A 24,540-nucleotide genomic window follows, 5' to 3' on the forward strand; every position below is an offset into this window, starting at 1 on the left:
TCTCACAATAGCCCAGACTGGCTTGTTTCAGCCCACCTTATCAGTCATAAACCCCACTGCCCTTCACAGACCCTGAACTTACCTCACCTGCAACCAATCAGAGCCTTGTGCACAAGCTGAAAGGCACCTTATGACCCTATCATATGAAAGATCCCAACAACCAGCTCTTGGTGCTCACGCAGGCACGCCTTGTCTGTGTGCCCCAGTATTGCCTATAGCAGCGTATCTTTTAAACTTTCCCTTTTTCGCCTTGGTGTTCACACAGGCACCTCTCCTCCGTGTGGCCCATTGTTGTCTATGACGGCATACCCCTAATAAACTCCTTTCTATTCCAAGACTTTATCTCTGGTAAATTCTTTTTACCAACCTGAGCATCATCATGCCTCCAACGGCCTGCTTGCTGTCCCACAACAAAAATGATCACTTAGTGATGTCTAAAACAGGGGGAAAAAATTACACTAGCTCTTAATAATGTATCAAAAAGATGTATAAGTGTGGGGGTGTGTGGAGAGGGGCTATTTTACACATAGTCCAATAACCTGGCTGTTTTCAAGCAAAGGAAAAGAGATATACATGGAGGTGATGATTTCCTCACTTAACATTTATCATGTACTATAAAGGATGCACAATTCAAGTAACTAGGGTAGCCTAAACAAATAACAAAAAACAAACAAAAACTGTTCCTGCTATCAAAAAGTTAACCTAACATGGAAGATAAATTCCTAATGCTAAGACATGGAGCTGGCTCAGCCACTTTGTAGCTGTGTAAACTTGGGCTAGTTATTTAATCTTTCTCTGTCTCAGTTACCTCATCTATTGGGGATAATAGTACCTAACTCAGAATTTTGTGAAGATTAAATGAGATTATGCATAGGTAATGTTCAACAAAGTGCCTAGCATATGGGAAACTCTAATAATGCTATTATTATCATTAGCATAATTGAAAACAGAAGCAAAGTGCTATGAGACAGTGGTTCTCTCTCATAGTACTAAGGAAATAAAGCAATAAAGAAATTTCAGCAGCAAGCATTCTGGCTGAAGGAAATGATCCACCATCCTCTGAGTGGGTGGTGATAGTAGTTTCTTCCCAAACCTCCGCCCCAGGCAAGTGGCTTTTCATAGCCTCCATTACTTTTTAAAGTAATAACTTTATAAAGTAATAAAGTACAGGTCAGATTAATAACTGTAGTTGTAGTATCTTTTTATTAGGAAAATACATGGCAATAATTTCAATTTTACTCTTCCTTGATTGAGAGAACACATGTCATAAGGCGACCGTTAATTCTGTTTTAAATTAATTTACATTTTTGTTCATTGCTATTTAAATTTCAAAGTATAATTTAAAAAAAATTAAAAACATAACTGTCATACAAATATATAATGAATGTGCATCAAAAATTTGTTAACTTATTAATGCAAGAACCAACAAGAGAGAGTATAATGCTAGTTCACTCATTAATGTGACTTAAATCTGTCAGAAGTTCATTATATATTAGAGTAATATTTTTAACTCTTTTAATATTACACATTGCCAAAATATTCATGTATATAAAAAGTAATGCTTACATACTTGAGATTATTGGTGCTAAAACTGGGGAGGAGAGAGTGTATGATGTGAAGGTGAATAGAGTTAGAGCTTTTCCTGTACAGTCCGTGCTGGAGCTGGCTCATATTGGCTCAGGAAAACTAATTGTGCCCATATCTTCCCATTTCTGTGTTCCATTGTTTGGTGACTTAAGGAAAAGTGTGACAGTATTTTTACTACAGAAAGTGGTAAACACTACAAATCAGGACTTTTTTTCCTCGATACCTGTTATTTAACATTTACCAGCACACTGTAGGACAAGTTGAAGGGGGATGAGATTGCAAACATAAGGACATTATTTCATAGGCAATGTCAAGCCATGGAAGACTTCTGTGGTGAATGAAGATGGTCAGATTTCTGATTTAGAAAAATATTTGCTGATAAATGGGCTAGCATTACAGAAAACAAATCTAATGAGAAGAAAATGGAGACAGGAGTCTTGAGAAGGCAGTGACATTACTATTTCTGGTGAGATAAGGCAATATTAGTAGAGATAAAAGGTTAAGGACAAATTCCAGAGATTAAGTCAAGGATTGGATTGAAGGTAACTGAGTGTTCTAGTTTAGGGCACTGGGTGGATATTGGGTACACCACTAACTGAGACAAGTAATATAGGAAGAAAAACAGTTTTGGAGATAAGATTCAGTTTTGGATTTATTACCTTTAAGTTTATCTCAGGATGTCTGGAAAGAAACATTCAGTGTACAGCTGGGGGTAGAAAATCTGCTTTAGGATTTATTAGTATTTAATGATAGCTGGAGCCAAGAACAAAAATGATCTTGATCCAGGAACACATAAATATTAAGGAAAGCAAAAAGGGAAGCTTAAATGAGGCCTTATATCTGAGAGAGATAGGATTGAAAGAGTGTATTTTAAAAGACGAGATGAATGAAAATGATGGTTGTTCAATGATATACGAGTGATAAAATACTCTTTACCTGTTTTTAGTAAGGGATCCTATCAATTTAATATTAAGTTAGAGAAAATAGAATGACTGAAACTGGACATAACTAGGTTTGGATTTTCAATGACTTTTTGATAGAAAGGAAATATAGACAATAGCATACCTGACATCAAGGAGTTTGCCATCTACGGCAAAGGTAACAGAACGATCATATGATAAAAACGATGATGATGATGATGATGTTAGTTACTACTAGATACTTTTAATCATTTACTCTTCATAAAATAATCCGGGGGGGGGATTATATTATTCCATTTTACACACGAGGAAACTAAGGTATAGAGAGGTTAACTAACATGTCAAGACATATAGTGGCAGAGTGAGGATTTGAACCAGGAATTTGAATGCAGAGACTGCACTCTTAACTATCTTTGATTTCAGTTATAGTATCCACTTAATAAATTGTAAAGATTAAATTAGTTAACATACATAAAGCTCTTAGAACAGTGTAATCGCACGCATTAAGCGCTGTGTAAGTATTAACCATTATCATCTTCATCGCCCAAAGTTACACAGACATTTTGTGGCAAAGTCCGGTTTCCAATATAAATTTATTCTCTTATACATTATGATAGGAGTTAACCTAAGGCACTACGGGAACACATAGGAGGAGCACCTAATTTTAGGAAGGGAAACAGAGAGGGAGTATGTCAGATGTAGAGAAGCTTTTTTAGATAAGAAAGACACAGCTCCGTCCTGAAGAACAAACAGACATGGTTGAGTGTGAGCGTGAATAAAAAGGCAAGGCGGTTTACTAAACAGCGTATTTGTAACTCAGAGTGGTTGGATCCAACAGTAGGGTGGGCAATGGTGGGGAATAAGGCTGAAGAGACCTCATATCCAATTCCATACTGCGTATGGTTTTGCAATTTATTCTTGAAAAAAATGTCACTGCCTTAACAATACTATTCGAACACACACACACCCACAACCCCTTCATCCCCACCCTCCGCCCCCTCAAAGGGCTGATTCGTTAAAGGGTTAGAAGAAACTCGCAGGAGCGACCCAACCTGCAAAGTAAAGAACAAATACACGTTGGGCAAAATAGCACTTAGCACCTCGCGTCTTATTGGTTCTCGCCACGACGCAAACAGGTTAGGGTTAAAAACGCAGTACGACTCTTGCTGGGAAGCGGTGCGACAGCGCAATCTCTGGCTGCCGGCGGCCTCAGTTGCTAAGGGAGACCGGAAGCGCCCTTACGTTCCGTCCATGCAAACCATAGAGTGCCGGAAAAAGCGTGAGCAGAAGGGTCGGGAAGAGACAGCAACGACCGCATTGTTCATGAAAAAATGACGACCCTAGTGCTGGATAACGGAGCTTATAACGCCAAAATCGGCTACAGCCATGAAAATGTATCGTAAGTGTTCGCCTCCTAACTCAGCCAGAGGGATGCTCTGGTTGGAGCTGGGTAGTTGGGATGATTTGAAGTGGGACTTTGGTATTAATTTGGGGTTCTATGGCCCCGGAAGTGGGACGATTTTTTTCGTTTCGTAACAGGAAATAGCTCAGGAAAACAGGCTTCTAAGGAGGCGATTCCTGACAGAGGGGTCCGTACACAAAGTTCCTGAACCTTCAGCAATTGTGGGCAACATTTTATGTGTATATGCATTTACTTGGGACCGCGATTAAAACTTAAATCAGATCCTCAAAAAGTTTTATGATTCCTAAAAGTGAAAAAACCACTGTCTCAGTGGCTGGAGACTTTGAAGGCTTTGTACTTAAGCCCTTAGAAGTGCTCATTAGCTGACCTAGTTGATTTGAGTCAACTAAACAAATACTGCAGTGGCTTTCATAAAATTTACATATCTGAATAAAGACTAAGCATATTTAGAGGCACACTTTTCTTTTAATATATTCACAAGGGTTTTTTTTTCGCTTCCCTCCTTTTTCTTAAAAGGACAAATTGCATAGGAATATAAATTGTTAGTCTTCTGGAAAACATTTTGGCAATGTGTATGTTCTTATTCTTTGACAACAATTTTGTTATCCGTTACCTAAGGAATAATTTAGAAGTGCTTGATAAGATTAGGTACCGAATACTGGATATTGTATCTGGGCTTCCTGTATGGTAACAAAAATGGCTGGGGAGCAAGCTAAATACTCAAGAATAGTAAATTGACTCGAATTATAATACAACCGTAAGATTGACTACAATGCAGTTTTTAAGACTCTTGTCCTCAGAGACTATTTAAACGTATAGAGAAAATGACCGTATAGTAAGTGAAATTATCAGGTACAAAACATTTTTACAGATTATCCCAATTAACGCAAGGGTTTTGATTGCCTTTAGCTCAAAATAATCCTCATGCCAAAGTGGCATATTTTGGGGTGACAAATTCAGCTCCCCTTTATTTTCTCTCTCTGTATATATGTACGTACACGTACGTATGTACGTACACACACCCCACACACCCACCCCCCCATACGGGTACACGTGTAGTTGATAATGGCTCTAATTTGTCTTCTTGACCAGATTTTAAGCTTTATGGGAGCAGCAACCATATTTAAAACTACTTCCTACTTCTCTACGCTATAGCACCTTGCTGATTGAAAATCTTTGACTCCATGGACACTTAATTTTATGGCTAGAATTTTAAACTTGAAAATTTTTGGTTTTTTACCAGGATGGTCTTAGGAAATTTCCCATTAAAGCCAGAAGGACCAGGAACTTTACCTAAACCCCTCTTTGTATGTGTGCAGTGGCAGAACCAATACCCACCTGTGAGGATATCTTGAGGATTATTTGAGAAAGATAATGGGTCCAGTATAGAACCTGTTATATACTAAAACATTTTTTAAAAAAGACTTAAAATATTATTTGAAGACAAAATGAGAAACACTGGTTTTGGATGTTTTTTGACATCAAGGGTGGTGGTGAAGTAAATGTATTTTTAGGAACTAGGTATTTAAGAAGTAATTATATATTTTTGTTTGTTTGTTTAAAGAGTTATTCCTAACTGTCAGTTCAGGTCAAAAACAGCACGTCTTAAAACTTTTACTGCTAACCAGATCGATGAAATAAAGGACCCTTCTGGACTCTTTTACATCCTTCCTTTTCAGAAGGTAATCCAACTGTATGTCATTTCTAGCATCAAAGGCCTAAGTTTAAAGATGATTTGAAGTGTATATACACAAGATTTTTTATGTATGAAAATATTTTTAAATATCTGAGAAGTTATTTAAATTTTCAGTAGGATCTTTTTACAACCAAAAATTGTTGTAAATTGTCTTCTTAAACATAAATGACCATGATCAACTATATTTCAGTGAAATAAAGTCAACCATACTTCAATAAAAAACTAAAAATAAGAGTAAAAATAAATGTCTATGATTTAGTTAATGATTGTGATTACTGAATTTTACTTGTTTATGGTAAAGTGAAATGAAATGAACATATTAAAGAAAATAAGCTAAAAAAAACCCCCATAAATACAAAACAGAAACAGACTCACAGACATAGAATACAAACTTGTGGTTGCCAAGGGGGAGGTGGGTGGGAAGGGACAGACTGGGAGTCAAAATTTGTAGATACTGACAGGCATATGTAGAATAGATAAACAAGATTATACGGTATAGCACAGCATAGCTCACAGCGGAAAAAAAAATGTGAATGTGACAATGAATATATGTATGTTCATGTATAACTGAAAAATTGTGCTTTACATTGGAATTTTACACAACATTGTAAAATGACTATAACTCAATAAAAAATGTTTAAAAAAAAAGAAAAGTATAGAGAGGCATCTCCTCTTATTGATGTGTCTTTTGAACCCTTGACATTTTGGTTATTGTAAATTTGTAATATTTAGAATTTTTAAAAGGAGAAAATCATACCTCCCCCCTCTCAAAAAAAGGAGAAAAACATAACAGTATAGAGGGCTTGAAATTCAAACAGCACTAGCCTCATGAAGGTAACCATAAATAGATAGAAAGCAGTGATTTAGAATATATTAGTCTGATTTTTAAAGATTGTTCAAATATTTTTGATAATTAATTTATAAAACAAATTTTTTAGGGCTACTTGGTGAATTGGGATGTTCAAAGGCAAGTTTGGGATTACCTTTTTGGAAAAGAAATGTATCAGGTAACAAATTGGAGTATGTATTCAAATTTCTATTTCCGTGTCTTATTCAAATGAAATATTAGAATTTAAATTTTAAGATTTATAAAATTTTTTAATGTTTCTTATATATATTTAAGTCACTTAATCTACTGTGCTTAGCTTTGATTCTCTAAATAAGTGCAAGTGAATAGAATTTCCATTTTGAAGTAGAATTTGAGGTTGAGAGGAAATAGTCTTTGAAACTTAAGATTAAAATTTTATTTCAGATTTCTGCTATTATTAGGCCAGTTCACTATCTCATTTTTATTTTCACAATAAAATATTTTTGATCATATATCTGAATGTGTGAATATTACAATGTGAAATTTTTGTGCTTTTAATATCTTTAGCATGACTTTAGGTATACGGAATGTTCAAATTTTAATGCTTCTTAAGAGTGTGTGGGAGAGAATTATGTAAACATTTAATATTCTAAAGCTTCTTGCCTTTCAACTTTTAAACACAAAATAACAACAGTCCCAATACTTGTAGTTACATCATTCATTACTTTTGCATGATTGTCTTTATAAACAATTTGACAGTATCATTTTATCCATGCTACTATTAAGAGAGTTAAAATTAAATAATAGTTAAAAGCATGAAATCTATAACCAGACTTTTCCAGTTCAGATCCTAGGTATGTCACTAACTAGTTATACAAACCTTGGTAACTCATTCAACTCTTCTATGCCTCTGTTTGCTTACCTATTAAAAGGGGATAATAATAATATCTGTCTCTTAGGATTATTGTAAGGATTAAATAAGTTTGTGTATATATGTAAAACAGGTGTTTATAATTATAACTACAAAGTTATAAAACTTTTGGGATATTTTTCCTCTCATAGGTTGATTTTTTAGATACTAATATTATTATCACAGAACCATATTTTAACTTCACTTCAATTCAAGAATCAATGAATGAAATCTTATTTGAAGAATACCAGTTCCAAGCAGTATTGAGAGTAAATGGTGAGTTACAGTTTTGATTAAAATTAAGTTATGTGAATATGGATATGAACTGAATAAAGAAACACTTAAAATCTAAGAATATTACGTGACATTCTTTTAGATTTGAAGGAAATAAAACATGGAATTTAAAAACTAGATGGACCCTTAGGGATTATCTAGTCAGACTCCTCTCATTTTAACTTTTTACTTGTTTGGTTTTATTTTTTGGTGGGGGAAGGTTATCAGGTCTATATATTTATTTATTTTTAATGGCAGTACTGGGAATTGAACCTAGGACCTTATGCATGCTAGGCATGCACTCTACCACTGAGCTATACCCTACCCCCTTAACTTTTTACTAACATGATATTTCTCCCTAATGAAGTTACTAGCCACATATTTCCAATCTCTGAAAGATAATTGTTTTTCCTGTCACTGATGTGTTTGCTGTTGTTATTATTGTTTGAAATAATGTTATTAACTCAGTCTACCAATATGAGGAAAAGCAATCTAAATATTATCTAGAAGTAAGTTTATTAAAGGCTAGAATTACACTATGTGACTGCACAATGAAAGTATTCAAATATTTAGCTTGCTGAATTTAAGTCTATGTAAGCTTCAGTATACTATCTATAATAGGAGTATAATCTTGAGAACAGTATTTCTAGTCAGGGCAATTTTGCTCCTCAGGACATTTGGCCATGTCTGGAAACATTTTTCTTCATCACAACCGGGAGGGTGCTTCTGGCCTCTAGTAGGTAGAGGACACAGAGACGGCTAAATATCTTACAACCCACAGTAAAGCCCTCAACAACGAGGAGTTATCGGGCCTAAAGTGGCACTAGTTTCCAAATTGAGAAACCTTGCTCTAGAGCCACACTGCCTAGGTTTGAATCCTGACTCTTACTTTCTAATCATGGGACTTTGGGCACATTATTTAACTTCTCTGTGCATCCGTTTCTTCCTCTGTAAAATGGGGTTGTTGCGAGGATTAAAACATACATACTTATGGAGTTTGGAATAGTGTCCAGCGTGTAATAAATGCTCAGTAAAATTATCTGCTATTAAAATAATTATTACAAGGGGGAAGGTATAGCTCAAAGTAGAGTGCATGCTTAGCATGCACGAGGTCCTGGGTTCAATCCCTAGTACCTCCTCTAAAAATATAAATAAATAAGCCTAATTACCCCCCCCAAAAAAACCTCAGACACTAAAATAATTATTATAACCTATGAAGTGGATGTTTATCTTTAAAAGTTGATCTCGATTCTTTTTTATCATCTTTACCACAAAAATGTGATGTTTCAAAATTTAAACTGTAAAAAACTTGACAGAATTAAGAATATTATTTTAAATTAACATTTTTTATAAATAAAATTTTTGTCTTTGTGCTTGCCTTAGTTTGCTACCTTTATTTATTGCTTTAATTATACTTTTATTCAATGTGTTTATTTTTTCTTTTTTTAATAGCTGGGGCTCTCAGTGCACATAGGTATTTCCGAGATAATCCTTCTGAATTATGCTGTATCATTGTAGATAGTGGATATTCCTTTACACATATAGTTCCTTATTGTAGAAGTAAAAAGAAAAAAGAAGCAATTATTCGGTGAGTTGCATTCAATTTTCATGTTATTTCTTAAAATAAAACTGAATGAAATGTGTAATAAACTAAATCAAATTTGAATTCTTCCTTTTTAGGATAAATGTGGGAGGAAAACTTCTAACCAATCATCTAAAGGAAATCATATCTTACAGGTAATACTTCGCTTTGATTCTTTGGGAGGATGGGATGCTGGGGATGAACTTTTTAAAGTAATTTAAAATGATTCCTTATCTTTAATTCTAAGTTCAGGAGGCAATTCTGTATTATTGCTTAAAAAACTGTATCACATATATAAATTCAAATGATGTTCAAGTTGAAAAGCTTTCTAGCATGTGAAGTGATAGTATCCACCAAAAAGACATTTTCAAATTCTAGGGGGTTGATATATTAATAATATTTTTAAAGTATAAACGTACATGTACATTGTAAAATTAATTTGAAAATATATATAAGGAAATAAGGGTATAAAAGGAAAATAAATCTCTGCCTCCCCTTTCCATTTCTCTTTGTCAGTTTTACTCCATACAAAGTAAACTATTTGAACTGCATTTTTTAAAATCTCTATAAGCCTTAATATATTGATATTTCTGTTTCTGGATTAGCCAATATTTGTTTACTGTCCACTATTAAAAGATGAAGAATTAGTGTACTTAGCGATCTCCCAACTCTTCTCTTGCCTCCTGAATTTTATTAATGTTATTATTTTAAACTTATTATATTTAAAAAACATAAGTAGAATTTTTAAATCTCAGTTTTCATTACATTAACTTTGGCTAGTATGACACTGACAGTGTCTCTTAGCCCCACCATGTTATTTATGAAAATAAGTGGATCTCACTTCTACCTTTTTTCTTTCTTCTCTCAGATGTACCATTACTATTTTAACAGCTTTATTGAGATATAATTCTCATACCATACAATTCACCCATTTAAAGCATATAGTTTAATGGTTTTTAGTGTATATACCCATCACACAATTTTGTTACCCCAAAAGAAGCCTACTCCCCTTAGCCATCACTGTCCAGTCTTCATCCTACCCAGCTCTAGGACATTGAAAAAAAGCTTTTTATTTTGAAATAATTATAGACACAGGAAGTTGCAAGAATAGAGTACATAGAGCCCTGTGTACCCTTAAGTGACATTTTATTTAACTAGTACAATATAAAAATTATAAAATTGACATTGGCACACTACTGTTAACCAGACTACAGATTATATTCAGTTTTCACCATTTTTTACATGCATTTGTGTACTTTCTGTGTAGAACCTTATAGTAGAGAAAATGCAAATTAAAATACCATTTTTACAATCCAAATTAATAGAATTGTTTCAAAAGATATTGTAGATTTGTGGTATGGATACTTATTTGCTGCTGGTCAAAGTATAATTTAAAATAACTTTTCTGGTAAACAATTTTGCAGTATACCAAGAGAGTAAAAGTATTTCATATCCTGTGTCCTACAGTATGAATAAATAATGAGATAATCAGATATAGGTTAAAATGCCTCTTTTTCATTGATTCTGATCTTTACTTTTTTAACATTTTAACCTCTGAAACTGGGATGAATCATCCAATTGTTAGTACCTTAGAATTGTTATAGTTTAATTAGCACTTTTTCTTCTCATTGGTATCTTAGTGAAGGTGAAATATGGTATATATGAAGATATTTGTTATAACAAAAGCAAAAAGATACAAGTAATAAAAATGTTTTTTATTTATTGAGTACAAGGACTATGCTAAATACTTTACATGTATGATTAGATTTACTTTTAACAGCTGTGTTAAGTTGGTGACCTTATTACCTTTTCAGAGTTGAAGAGATTGAGTCCCAAGCAGATAAAATAACTTGGCTACTAAGTTGTGATTAAACCTAAGTCTCTGACTCTGGAGCCCCTGTTTATAAACATATGAGTATCTTTCCTTCCTGATCTAAACTTTCAACATTAGGAACATAGATAAATAACATTTTAATAGATCTCTGTGGTTGAACATGATAAGGCATTAAGTCATATTTTTAAAGAATATGCTACTGTATAAGAAAACATTCATGAGATAATATTTAGTCTAAAACAAAAAAAAGTGAACATATAGTATGTAATCCATGTGCAGAGGGAAAAATTGAAATAACCTCATGTTTTTGTTTTTAAGAACAGCTTTATTGGAGGGGTGGGTATAGCTCAGTGATAGAAGGCATGCTTAGTTAGCATGCACAGGTCCTGGGTTCTAACCCCAGTACCTCTATTAAAATTTTTTTTAATTTAATTTTAAAAACTATTGAAAAAAAACCCTTCCTTTAAAAAAAAACTTTTTTTACATTAAGCCTGTTTTCTTCGATTCACTCATCATCACATCACATACTTATTATACATCTATTTTGTGCCAAGTAGTGTGTGCTGCTGACTAACAATACTTCTATAATCAGAAAAGATAGTGCTTAGAGTTAAGGCATTTTGGCAAGATTCTGTTCAGAATGATTGGAAGAAAAAGTTTGTGCTTTAATTTGATATTCCTTGCCACCTAAGACCTTTGTTTTCAGTTTCCTTCTGCAAATTGTAATAATGTTTTCTCTCAGAGGGATGGTGTTCTGGAGATTAAATAAAATAATGGAATGAGTATTCCATAAGGTTAAAAATATTTTACATATTCAAGAATTTAGTATTTTTAAAAGATCAGTTACCTGAAATTTTAATTCCAGAAAAAATATTTTAAATGATAATTATAAGTTATATTTAATTTTTTTCCATTTGACATCTTACCATTTTTATTTCTGTTTAGGCAGTTACATGTTATGGATGAAACACATGTTATTAATCAAGTGAAGGAAGATGTATGCTATGTGTCTCAGGATTTTTACAGAGACATGGATATTGCCAGGTATGTATAATGATAATCTAAAAACTGGAAAGTTGATTCTTGGGTAGTGTTACACATAGTTAAAATATTTCATAAGTCTCTATTTTGTTTTTCAGGTTGAAAGGAGAGGAAAATACAGTAATGATAGACTATGTTTTGCCTGACTTTAGTACAATTAAAAAGGGTTTTTGTAAGGTAATATTATTTTTTTTTAATTTATCTTTTTTTTTTTTGAAGCAGGGTAGGTAATTAGGTTTATTCATCTATTTATTTAATGGAGGCCCTGGGGCTTGAACCCAGGACCTCATGCGTGCTAGGCATGCACTCTACCACTGAGCTATACCCTCCCCCTTGTAAGGTAATTTTATAAATGCTGAATGATATTTCTTCAAGCAACCACCTCAGTCAGATTTGAAAAGTATCTAGCTGGGATTGGCAGAGTCTTAGAGAGATGTTGATGACTGCCTTCCTGCCTGGTGGCCATTTCTTCAGGCACCAGTGTATAAATGATTAGTAAATATCTCTACTAAAGTTATTTAGAAAAAAATATCAGCTGAATGGGACATGGGACAAACCTGGAGATTAACAGTATCATTACCTATATTATGGTTAACCCTTTTCTGTTTCCTTAAGAATTAGTTTAAGTCCAGTTATAAGTTGGTTATTTGCCTGTGTGAATATTATTGACACAAGTGACGCAGGGCTGAATTATACTCATGTTTGGTCTGATATCAGATTGTAGTTGAAAAGGGCAAAATCCAGTACACTTTCAAAGTGTTGAGAGGCTGTTTATCTTGGTTGTCAAAACAAAGTAATTTCTCCCTATCTTTGATCAGCTCAGGTAAACTGTCAGTTCTATGTTTGGGTAAATGTGAAGTTTGCCCTTCTAGTTACTGGCTTGATGAGGACTGTTAGGACGTTAAAAATCTTTGGTCAGAAATTTAAGCACAAGGAAATATTTGCACTAGGAGACATTTATAATAATATTTGTTGCTGTATACTTAAAAAGTGAAAAGTTGGGAAGAGCTTAGATATCCATTAATGGAAGAAGAATAGATAAATTTTAATATATTCATATTATAAAATAAGCAGTGAAAGTGAAGTAGAGCAACAGGATCATCGGATAAATCTCAGAAATGTGTTTCTAAAACATTTAAAACACAATGATATCTAAAAGCAAGTTTTAGAAGTATATGTACCATTCCAAGGTATGCAGAGTAATTATTTATGTTTAGGGATTTGTAAGTATGAAGTAAAAGTATAAAAATGTATGTGAATGATAATACCAAATTTAAAGGGGGAATGTTAACTTATTTGAAAAGTTGCATTAAAGTGGTTGATGGATACATGGGGTTTATATAATTATTTATACTTCTTTATATGCCTGAAAGTAAAAAAGAAATTTCGGGGGGCTAGATTATTGAGGTGAAAAACAAATCAGAATTCAGAGTAGGCTACCCAGGGCCTTGTAAAAATGAAATCATCGTGTCATATCCTTAAAAACAAATCCTTGTGGAGGACTGAGCCTGACTTTCAGAAGTCAGGAAATTGGGACAGATTATGGGATCAGGTTGTCTGGACATGAACCAGGGAGAGAAACTGGAAGCCCATGTCCCACTTAGGATATGGAAGGTGTATTTTTTTCTTTACAAAACAGGGAAAACTGCTCCAAACATACAGATACCAAGCCTCTTTCTCATTAGGCACATTTGATCATCCTCATATTAGAGCTGATTAAAACACTCCAGAGATAAAAAACTTTATGGAGAGTTTACGGCACTCATAGAGTTAATGGTGGTGCTAAAGTAATCCGTAATTCTACAGGGATGGACCCTGTGTAAAGTCTCAGTAATTCCCAGCTTTTCCAAACCTGACTAAAAATCACCTGGGCCACTTGAAGAACAACTGGTATCCATATTCTCAGTTCCTGTCCCTGGAAATGCTGAGTGCCTAAGTTTGAAAACTTAATCTTAAGAAAAGAAAAACTCTATTCCAGTTGATTTAACTATCAACTAGGTTTGGAAATCTTTATCTTTTTTACAATGTAGTTCTCTCCTGCCCTGCAAATGACAGCCTATCAGTTTATTAGTTTCCTCCTTGCCATATCATAAGCCTCATTTTCTCAATCCTGCACCTTACATAGTGAGCTAATAGAGGTGTGGTTATTCATTCCCCCAGTTGATGTTTATTTCAGCCATAATGCCTTAATCTTTACTTTGTCAATGTTAGAATTTATACCTTATTCACAATGCATGTTAAATTGTGTATCTCTTAATGATTTTTAAGATTTAGAAATAGTTATATTTTGTATATGTTAGGATTAGTCCTGAAATGTATTATTTTAAATTTAGTACTTGATTAACTTGTTTTCACTGTTGTGTGATAATCAAAATCTTTGATGAGAGCTGATAAATATTTATGAAATTAGAAAAACAATACTATAAAATGAAAAGAATTACATGGGTGCCTTTATAGTTAGGATATGTTAAAACTTGGACCTTGATACGTTATTCAGGAATATTTTTAAATACTCAGGAAAAACTTACAATCTTGATTTTCTAGTATTGATGGTAGTAACAATAATAATAAGGTCTATAATATTATTACTGATTACAACTGATTAGAAATCCAAGTTTTATTTCTTATCAGAAAGAGGTCTACTGAAATAATAATGAATGCTTGGCTGATCTAAATTGATAAAATTTTCCTCATAAATAATAATGTCCACTTTCAGCAGAGCCATTGTAATTTAAACTGATGATTTCTTTCATGGTGCCAAAGTGAAATTTATGAGGATTGTGCAGTAATCATGGCCTGCATTGACTAAAATAGCACCTCCCAGCAGCCCTTATAAATTGATTTGTCTATGTCTAAAAAATCTTTTTGGAATTGTAATCTTAAAAACAGAAACTTCTTGTAGTTCCAGATTACATATTAACAATTAATGGCTTTAGAGCTAATATTCAGCAAGTATAGCTAGTTCTGGCTCTTTCTCCTAGTTGGATATTTGATCTTGGATCAGTCACATGATCTTCTTTTATTAAATCAGGGCTGTGTACTAGATAACCTCTCATGTTTTGTCAGCTGAAATTCTCCAAGTCTACCTCTGTCTCAGGTTATTTTGAATGTTGACAAAATGAGTTATACCCTTTACACTCAAGCCAATGCCACTTTTAAATGAATTTGTAGCTTTATAGGATATATTTTCCATTCTACCTGAGAAGGAAGAATACTTTATCTGTGAAGGAATAATAATATTCTCTTTGCTAGTGTAATAATTTTAATTGGGATTTGCGGTTTTCCTCATTTTTCCTAGAATGTTGTGAATACTGTGTAACTTTTAGGATGTTTTTACTAAAAAATAATGTCTCAAGCATAGAATTTCCAAGTGATAGAAATTAGAATCATTCCTATCCAGGTTAAGAGAGGCAATATAGTGGAATGAATAAATTGTGTGTCCTTAGGTTATTAGATGATGATCCTGAGCAAGTCACATAACCTTACTGACACCAACTGCATCATTAATAAAAGGGAAATATGCCTACCTTACAAGGTTGTATGAGAGTTCAGTGGGTTAATTTATGTAAAATGCCTAATACAAACACCACATTGTTGGTTTGCATGCCATTATTCAATAATTTATTGAATAATTATTGTGTACTGGGTCCTATGCTGTGCTGAGTAGTGCGGGTGTGATGGCGAACAATGCAGAATATGAAGGATAATATAGGTTCTAGTAGAGAATACTGGAGGGACTTTTTATTTGGGAGTCAGAAAAAGCCTAAGGAAGCTGAAATCTGAACAGAGTATATGACTGATTACATTAAGGAATCTAGAATATTCTTTATATATTTTAAGTTATTAATATTTGTTTTCAGGTATTTGAAGTATTTTTATAGTTAAGTAAAGGATTGGGACAAACTGTTACAGGAGTCAGTTGAAGTGAACGTCTGTAACTGAATCCAGAAGAGCCGATGATTCTTAGTAAAATTGAGAGGGACCATTATTTTAATGATGTAGAATGTTACAGGAGGAGATTATTTTTTCCAGCCCCTTCAGGAGCACAGCTCACAGAGTGGGTGGGTTAGAAAATAAATAAAAGAACTTCAGTGATACAGTCCATGTATTTGCTTAAAGCATTTGGAAACTGATTTTGAGTAGAAATTGAATAAATAATAAATTTATAGGCTTTTTGTATAAAGGAAGGGGGAAATCCTAATAGAATAAAACCAGTGTCCAGTAAACACCTAAGACAGGGTTAGAGTGAAAGTAGATAGTGGTAGAGACATAAGATACAGTGTTTTTCATTTAAAGTATGTTCTTTGTTCTTTAGAAACTGAAATCAGGCTATTATAGGTAGATTATGAAGTTCCCTCTCCTCTGTTCTTTTCTTTCTGTTTTAAAATGTGTGGAATAAATCCAGATCATCTTTAGGGGAATAGCTATATTAGTGTCAATAATTGTTTACTTGGGTGGTTTAGGCAACAGAAGAGAAGGCTACATTTTTTAACTTTTCAGAATCCTGAAACTTCCAAGAACATTGTTAATCTATTAGTATCACACATTATTAAATGTTATTAGTCATGTGAGCTAGATAATGTAGCTTAAACATTTTATTTTTTTTTTTTCTTTAAGCCAAGGGAAGAGATGGTGTTAAGTGGAAAATATAAATCTGGGGAACAAATTCTTCGTCTGACCAATGAGAGATTTGCTGTTCCAGAAATACTCTTTAATCCTTCTGATATAGGCATTCAAGAAATGGGAATTCCAGAAGCTATTGTCTATTCAATTCAGAACTTACCTGAAGGTACATACATAAAGTATTGGGGAATAATGATATTTTAAAAAATCATAGGCTCTAAAAAAAACAAAACATAGGCTCTATGAGCCCTAGAGAAGTTACCTGTTTCTTCTAAATAAATTCAGTAAATGGCGAGTCTGTTTTATTTGCAGATTTCCAGGTACAATAATGTACTTGATTAATTCTTACTTTATTGGTCCTAGATTACAGATTTGATATAGGAAAAGTAATTATAGTCTATTTAAAGTTGAAGAAATTCATCTTTCTATGAGTATTAAACTTCTATATCCATTTTAGAAGAGTTTTAAGCGAAATTTGGACAGAATAGACATTTATAATTTAACTATTTAATGGTTTTTATCTGTTGATGAGACTGGTTTATTCTTTATTTTATTTATTTTGGTTTTTTGTTTGGGGTTTTTTAGACTGGTTTGTTCTTTAAATAGTGTTTTAGAGTTTAGGAGTACTTTTATATCTTGAAAGTGTCTTCCGAGTTCTTAGGAAACAGTCTAGGCATTGGAGAAAATCTAGCACATACAATGTCCTTTCCTCCCATTAAAAAAAAAGAATGAAAAAGAAACTAAATAATGCCATCACCTTAATATAGTTATTTCACAGATATTTTCATGTCAGTATTTCATATTGATGTCATATTTTATATAAAGTTGCAGTCAAGACATATAAAACATTTTGTACTGCACTGTTTTAATGTCATATAATGAGACTCAGATGTTAATATAAAGGTACTCTTGTTTTGTGAACAGAAGCATCAGGTGAAGGATGGCCAGTACCTATTAATTCCTGATAAATTTCCTAGTGGTGCTTAGTAGCCTTTTAATACTGGCTTATCATATCATGTTATATGTTTGTTATCATGTACCTTACTGAGTGTAGAACATAAGATTCTTTAAATATTATCATAGATTGAGTATCTTCCACTATCAGTTTTAATTATTGCATAATCAATATATGTGTCTCACTGAGATAACATGGAAACTTGGAATCCCAAGTTAAAATGTCATGAAAAACCTTTTCATCTTTACACTAGCTAACAGTCTCAGGCTACATAGAGACTTCCTCCATTTTAGGAAAGATCAGTTTTAATTTTCAAATGCCTGCCTCTAGAATTTTACTCATTTATGCATTGCTTACATGTATATATATATAGTAAATCACTAGTAGTTCAGCCCCTTCACCTTAGCCTTCCTTTTAAAGATCTGTAAGATCATACTTCTGTTTAATATGTTTATTTGTAGAAATTATAACCTCATTACAAAATCTTAGAAATTATATAATTTATATGGTTATAAAAAATTACGGTTTCTTAGTAATTTTAATCCCTAATTGCTTTACCTTTGCCCTCATCCCTATTTTTCCAGAAAGATAAGTAAATAGATTTTCTAATGCTTTTCTCCTTTCTCCTTTTTTTTTTTTTTTTTTTTTTTAAAGAAATGCAGCCACATTTTTTTAAGAACATTGTTTTGACAGGAGGAAATTCCCTTTTCCCGGGATTTAGGGATCGGGTTTACTCAGAAGTTCGATGTCTCACTCCAACAGATTATGATGTTTCTGTTGTGCTGCCTGAAAAGTAAGTGTTGGCTTAGAAACAAAATATGGAAGTTGGTTTGTAGATAAAATGGTCTATAGGGAGACTCGAGTTTAAAGCTAGTTCTACCACGTCGGCAAGTTTATTTCACGTTTGGGATTCTCATTTTGCTTTTCTTAAAAAATGAAATGATAAACGTAACATTTCAGTTATGCAAATTACCAGCCATAATGGTTGGTACACAATGGGTACCCAGTTAATATAAGATCATTTCCCTATAGTAAACCAGTCTTCATTCCTGAGATTTTTACAGGCAAAGCAGTTAGGTTATTAATGTATTCGATTCATCTGAGATGTGTCATTTCTTGAGAGTTCCTATCAAGAATAGAAGTTAAAAAATTTAACCATTGAGATAAGTTATGTCAATTCATAAGTTGTTTTGGGATGTTTTAAAGTAATTTAAAATAAACTTTTACATTTAACTCGCCTTTTACCCCCTAATTCAGACTGTTTTATATATACCCTCTACCCTGTTTTGTGAGAAAAAGTCCATATCATTTCTACATTGGTGGTAAAAAAAATTAAGATAGAATTTTAGAGCTGTGAGAAAGGCTTACAGAGCATCCTGTTCCGCATACTTTGTAAATAAACAAAGGCTCATGAGTTGGCAAAGGCCTTATGATAAGTTAATAGTAGTTACCAGGCTAAAATCCATTTCTCTTTACCTGGAGGCAGGTGTTCTTACCAAATACATATCTAAATAATGCCCCTCTCCCCTCCACTGTTTTAAGTGGCAGAGTTGTAAACATGAGCCCACGTACATGACTTCCAGAGTTTTGTTTTAAAGCTTAAGTAGAATTTTTTCAAAGTTAATAGCAATTAATAAGAAAGCCTTCATCTGATCACTTAATGTTACAGCTGTCAGATAAAAGAATAAACTTAGATATTGGAATGATTTTTTTATCAGCCTTAATGGTCAAATACTCCTTAGAATATGAAGCAGTTGGATTTTTATCCTAAATTTTAAGTGCAAGTCGTGCACACGTTACAGGCCAAGGGATCTGCAGAAATAGTTTTTATTTCTTTATTCATCAAATCTTTATTGTCTATCTACTGTTTTAATAGATAGGTGAGCTCTGATTTTACTTACTGCTTGTATCCTACCCTATAACTATTTATCAGGCATTGTGTTTTCTAAATGTCTCATTTATTAGAGGCAACAGAATATAGCAGCAAAAGCACAAACTGTGTGAAAACAGTTTCAGATTAAATCCTCGTTGAACTCTTAACTTCTCTGAACCTCATTTTCCAGATTTATAAAATGGGAGTTGTAATAGCTATTTCATGTGTTTCTGTGTGAATTAATGAGATGACTTATCTTTGCCACATACAGAAGTTAGACTCAGTTATGACAGTGTTTTTCCTTTTATGCATTTTTGATCTTTTGCTTGTATTCTTGTTTTTTGTTAGAAGTATAAGGCCCATAAATACAGGGCACAGGGGAAAAAAATTAAAACTTACTTGTAGTGGTGACCACGGTTTCTTTCTGAGTTTGCTTTACTCCTATTAAGTTTATGCTTATTTTCACACATTAAATGATTTGCTGTTAAATCAAATTGGGTAGAGACTGCCACATTTTTGTTACTAATTAATGTTTCTGTCATTTCAGTTCTGTAAAATCATCTGGGTTCATTTATTTGACCTTTATTTTTAGCCCTATTACTTATGCCTGGGAAGGTGGAAAATTGATATCAGAGAATGATGATTTTGAAGATATGGTGGTAACAAGAGAAGATTATGAAGAAAATGGACATAGTGTCTGTGAAGAGAAATTTGATATTTAAGAAACACTTCTGAAAGTTTTGAGATTGTAACAAAGGTTTAATTTCAGTGTTCTTTTTAAAGGAAGTTAAGGACCTGGGTTACCTTTCGTCCTAAGATAAAAGTCTTGCACTTATGTAAATTCTTTGATCCATGGCTAATTTTCAGAGGTTTCTTAGCTAAGTTGTTAAGTAGACTGTAACTCAGCCCAAATTTTCACTTAGGAGCTAGACTTACTATAACAATGCTTATGCTTTTTCTGAGAGTAGGTTATCTTTCATTAGAAGATGAAAGAGTGAATGTGTTTTAATTCTTCAGAGTTGAAAGCACAAATTTAGCTGTCTCACTGGTTAGCTTTCCTTAGAAGGTAGTTTTGAGACTAGGAATTGGCCAAAGTGTTTTCTTTCTTTCTTTTAGAACTAAGTATTTTATTTTTAAATTGTCATTTTTATTTATATATACTGAAGTTGGAGAAACTAATCTGTCCGTGTTTAATGTTTTTTTTTAATGTTTATTTTTTACTTAGTGTAAGTTTGAAAGAATGGAGACCAAAGCCAATTTATTAAAGTATTTTTGGTCACTACTGTGTTGGAGAAAAATATTATTTCACTTATAAAAATACTGTACCATTTTTAGGATAAACAAATTTGAAGTTAACTTGGGATTATTAAAACTCTTGATACAAATGTTAGTGTTTAGTTTTTAAAACTCTTACACAATCAAAGTAAGCGTATTAAGGTATTAAGGCTACAGCTTTCCAATTTAAGGAAACAGCTAACAGAAACATTAATGAATGGGTCAGGTAATAAATGGATTGCTTCTCTGATTGCAAACAGTAGAAACTCATTTGGGCTATACTGAGCAAAACAAATTTTATGAGCAAGACAGAGGACAGCTCATAAAAATCTAAGAAAAAGCTGGACCAATAGCCTTAGGAAGAATAAAAACCAGGATAACCTTAGGGATCTAGGTAACAGTAACTGAGGGACAATCCTTGTAAGGCCCTGCCATCAAAATATCTCTGCTTCTGTATTTTCAGCCATCAAAATATCTCTGCTTCAGTATTTTCAGTGTGTCATTGTGCTCATGAATCAAATTTCCACCAGTCTCTACCCTAGCTAGGATCATGTGCCTACCCCATGGCGTCAGGGGCTTTGACAGCCTTATTAAGATAGCCTAGAGTCAAAGAAGGTGGTTTCCCAGGGGAAAGATAAGGTGAAGTGACAGATGCTGGGCAGGGTGAAAGAGCTGTCTACTACAATTATGTTTGGATTATAAGGACAGTCTCTGACTTACAATGATTTCTTAGTGAAGACTTAATGATTCTTCAACCTACAATGGTGCAAAAGCAGAATGCATTCAGTAGAAACCATTCTTCCAACTTTGAATTTTGATCTTTTCCCGGGCTAGCAGTATGTGATATGTTACTCTTTTGTGATGCTAGGCAGCGGCAGTCAGGCATGCGATCATGAGGGTCAACAGCCAGTACGCTTACAGCCATCCAGTACCCATGCAACCATTCCATTTTTTTTCACTTTCAGCACAATATTCAATAAATTACATGAGATATTCAAGACCTTATTATAAAATAGGCTTTATGTCAGACAATTTTGGCCATCTATAGGCTAAAGTAAGTGTTCTGAGCATGTTTAAGGTAGGCAAGGCTAAGCTATGATGGGGTAGGTGAGGTGAAGTAAATGCATTTTTGACTTAATGATATTTTCAGTTTATGAAGATCTGTATTGGGTTAGGGCCTGTCAGTCCTAGACTTGATGAGCTAGTTGCACTCCTGGTTATTACAGAGTTGCAAATTGATTGTATTTGTGTGATACCCAAGTAGTAGCATATATTCCGTGGAGAGTGTAGCAAAAAGATGCTGGTGGCATAAAAGAAGTTTTTGCAACCATACAGTGTAACAGTGTAACTGTGCTAGAATTTCAAGGTGATGCAGTTAGAGGTATAAAGGCAAGTCCCCATTTAAAGGGCTTTCCTTGACTTACCAGGACCTCATTCTGGACAGGCAGAATATTATCATTGCCAACCACGGTGTTTTTCATATGTAGAACTGGGGCATTCCTCAAAGCTGCATTCCCAAAATATGCCCTAACTGGAAGTCTCCTGTTATGTTTTGCTGAAAATAATGTGTCTTTGCATACTTACTACAGTAAACTAATTTCTTTATTCAGTTAGGTCTCATAGTGTTCACTTTTGAGACACTAAAAATCCATTTGTGAAATTAATGAACACAGATCCTAATCCTTTAGCATTGAAGCTCCCATCAGTTTTAACACCTGCCTAATTTTGAAACTTTGTTGCTAGAGATAATATTTTAATATACAGTAAGTTGACTTCAAAGAGGACATTTAACATTAGCTCTAAATAATAACAAAGGTATCTATTATTTTGGAAAGATATTAAAGATCTTAATTTGAGATTCATAGAAGTAGAGAACTTACGCACATTAGAGTTTACGATTTTTTTTTATTGCAAACTGCATGCATGGAAACAATGTTCCAGCATTGGCCATGCATAATATACACCTTAAGACAATAGAGGATTAGGATCTACATCAAGGACTAATTAAGATAGGATACCCTCTCAAACACTTTTCTATCTGCATTTTGCATTTTTTAATTCAGTGGTCAGTGGACATAGTAAACTAACCATGTTCACCTACTTCTCTACCTGTCCCAAATCCCTTTAAACATGGAGGAATGCACAGGGAACACTTAATTCAATGCCATTTGTGATACATTATTTCTCAAGCTGGGTTGGTGGGCACATGGGTATTCATTATATTAGGATCTCTATTGTGTTCATGAAATTGTTCATATTTTCATATTACATTTTGATAGAAGAGTAAATCCTTAAGTGGACTCTGGGAAACAAAGAAAGATGCCACTGATAAATGTGGAGGAATTTCTAAAAGATGGAAAACAAATGGGATTAGATTGTTAGAGAAACAAGAAAACCTATGCCCAGATCAGGGCAGGAGAAAACTAGTAAAGACGTAAGAACGATTCCAGAGGCATTTTAATTCAGGACAAATAGAGTAGGAAATCATGGATAAGCCATTAAAAGAATGAACTGGAAACAGCTGAGCCCTACTCCCTTTCTTAAAATTGATGTTCAGCGGTAAGAGAGTTGAAGTGTAAGGGTTGGAGAGAAACAGAATAGAACCTGAAATAATGTCATATCTGCTAAGAGCATCAGTAAAAAAAAATAATTTTTTTAAGGAAACACTTGATTGTAGCTCTGATCTCTGGCTAAAGACAAGAGTTTGGACTTACTAGAATTCTGACAGGGCAGGGCTCCAGGGAACTTAGCACACCTTTCTCCTGCCAGGAAAGTCACTATAATTGAACTTAGATTCACAGACAGGTCAACAGGAATTCATAAGTGGGAAAAAAATGAACAGATAACCAAGCATTAAACATCTGAAGGATACTTAACACTCTAAAAGAGGCACCAAACAACAATCAAGAACGAACCCTTAAGGAAGAAAATAAAAGAAACCTTGTAAGTAATATTCTCTTAAGAGGTTGGTGAGGCAGTTGCATCTATTGCAACAAGAACAGGTTGCTATAACAAAGACAGATATTAGAAATTAAAAATAGGATTTCTTATGCTTACTTGATGAGTTGAACTGCAGAAAAGACACTACTAAAGACTGAAAAACTAAGCTAGGGGAATTTTCCTGGAATGTAGTGTAAGTGAGCAAGCACTGGGATGGCAGCGAAGGAGGCTAAACAACATCCAGTGTATAAGCTATGTTGGCTAGTGATACAAGAACCTTCCTACAGAAGAGGCCTTTTGAAAAGCCTCCACCTGGCACACAAATATCCTCCCACTTGGGGCCTATTCTGAGATGTCCATCCACATACTTCTTTCCTAAAGCTTCTAGTTCCCAGGTTTCTTATCCTGTGGTTTTCAAGTCTCTGATCCTCTAGTCAAACCATTAGCTGTCATCTCCAATCATATCTTTATGCAAATTGAACAACTAGAAATGCTGCTCTCAGTTCTGCTCTCTGGGATCATTTCCCTTCCCAGTGCAGGTTAGTCTTGCCCAGTGGCGTGCCATGTCAAGCGGAAGTGGTCTATACAAGATTGGATGCAGGATGGTCAAGTAAATTCCATGAGCTCACAGAGCATTTACTCTTACTGCACTGTTTACCCTTCCCTCAACTGACATCTGACCTCGTGGAGGTTCTCTTAAGACCAAAGAGAAAAAATTCAAACCTGGTTTATAGGTGGTTATGCAGGATATGGCTGGCACCAGCCAGAAGTACAATGCTGGCATAGATGAAATGTTGAAT

At 33.8% G+C, this 24,540-nt stretch overlaps 1 protein-coding gene across 2 annotated transcripts; it reads left to right on the forward strand.

Moving 5' to 3' along the window:
- The first annotated feature begins 3,760 nt into the window (after nucleotides 1-3,760).
- ACTR6 (actin related protein 6) lies at nucleotides 3,761-20,807 on the forward strand. Of its 2 annotated transcripts, none has more exons than XM_010989996.3 (11): nucleotides 3,761-3,906; nucleotides 5,495-5,612; nucleotides 6,565-6,633; nucleotides 7,497-7,620; nucleotides 9,070-9,205; nucleotides 9,298-9,354; nucleotides 11,979-12,077; nucleotides 12,173-12,251; nucleotides 16,692-16,863; nucleotides 18,307-18,445; nucleotides 20,118-20,807. In XM_010989996.3, the coding sequence occupies exons 1-11, from the start codon at nucleotides 3,839-3,841 to the stop codon at nucleotides 20,245-20,247; spliced, it is 1,191 nt and encodes a 396-aa protein (XP_010988298.1). In that variant the 5' UTR covers nucleotides 3,761-3,838; the 3' UTR covers nucleotides 20,248-20,807. The 2 variants fall into 2 exon arrangements, with proteins under 2 accessions (XP_010988298.1, XP_010988299.1); XM_010989997.3 differs by having other exon boundaries at nucleotides 3,764-3,906; nucleotides 5,519-5,612.
- The last annotated feature ends 3,733 nt before the right edge of the window (nucleotides 20,808-24,540 follow it).

Source organism: Camelus dromedarius, chromosome 11 (genome assembly GCF_036321535.1).
Source record: "Camelus dromedarius isolate mCamDro1 chromosome 11, mCamDro1.pat, whole genome shotgun sequence".
Taxonomy (NCBI): Eukaryota; Metazoa; Chordata; class Mammalia; order Artiodactyla; family Camelidae; genus Camelus; species Camelus dromedarius.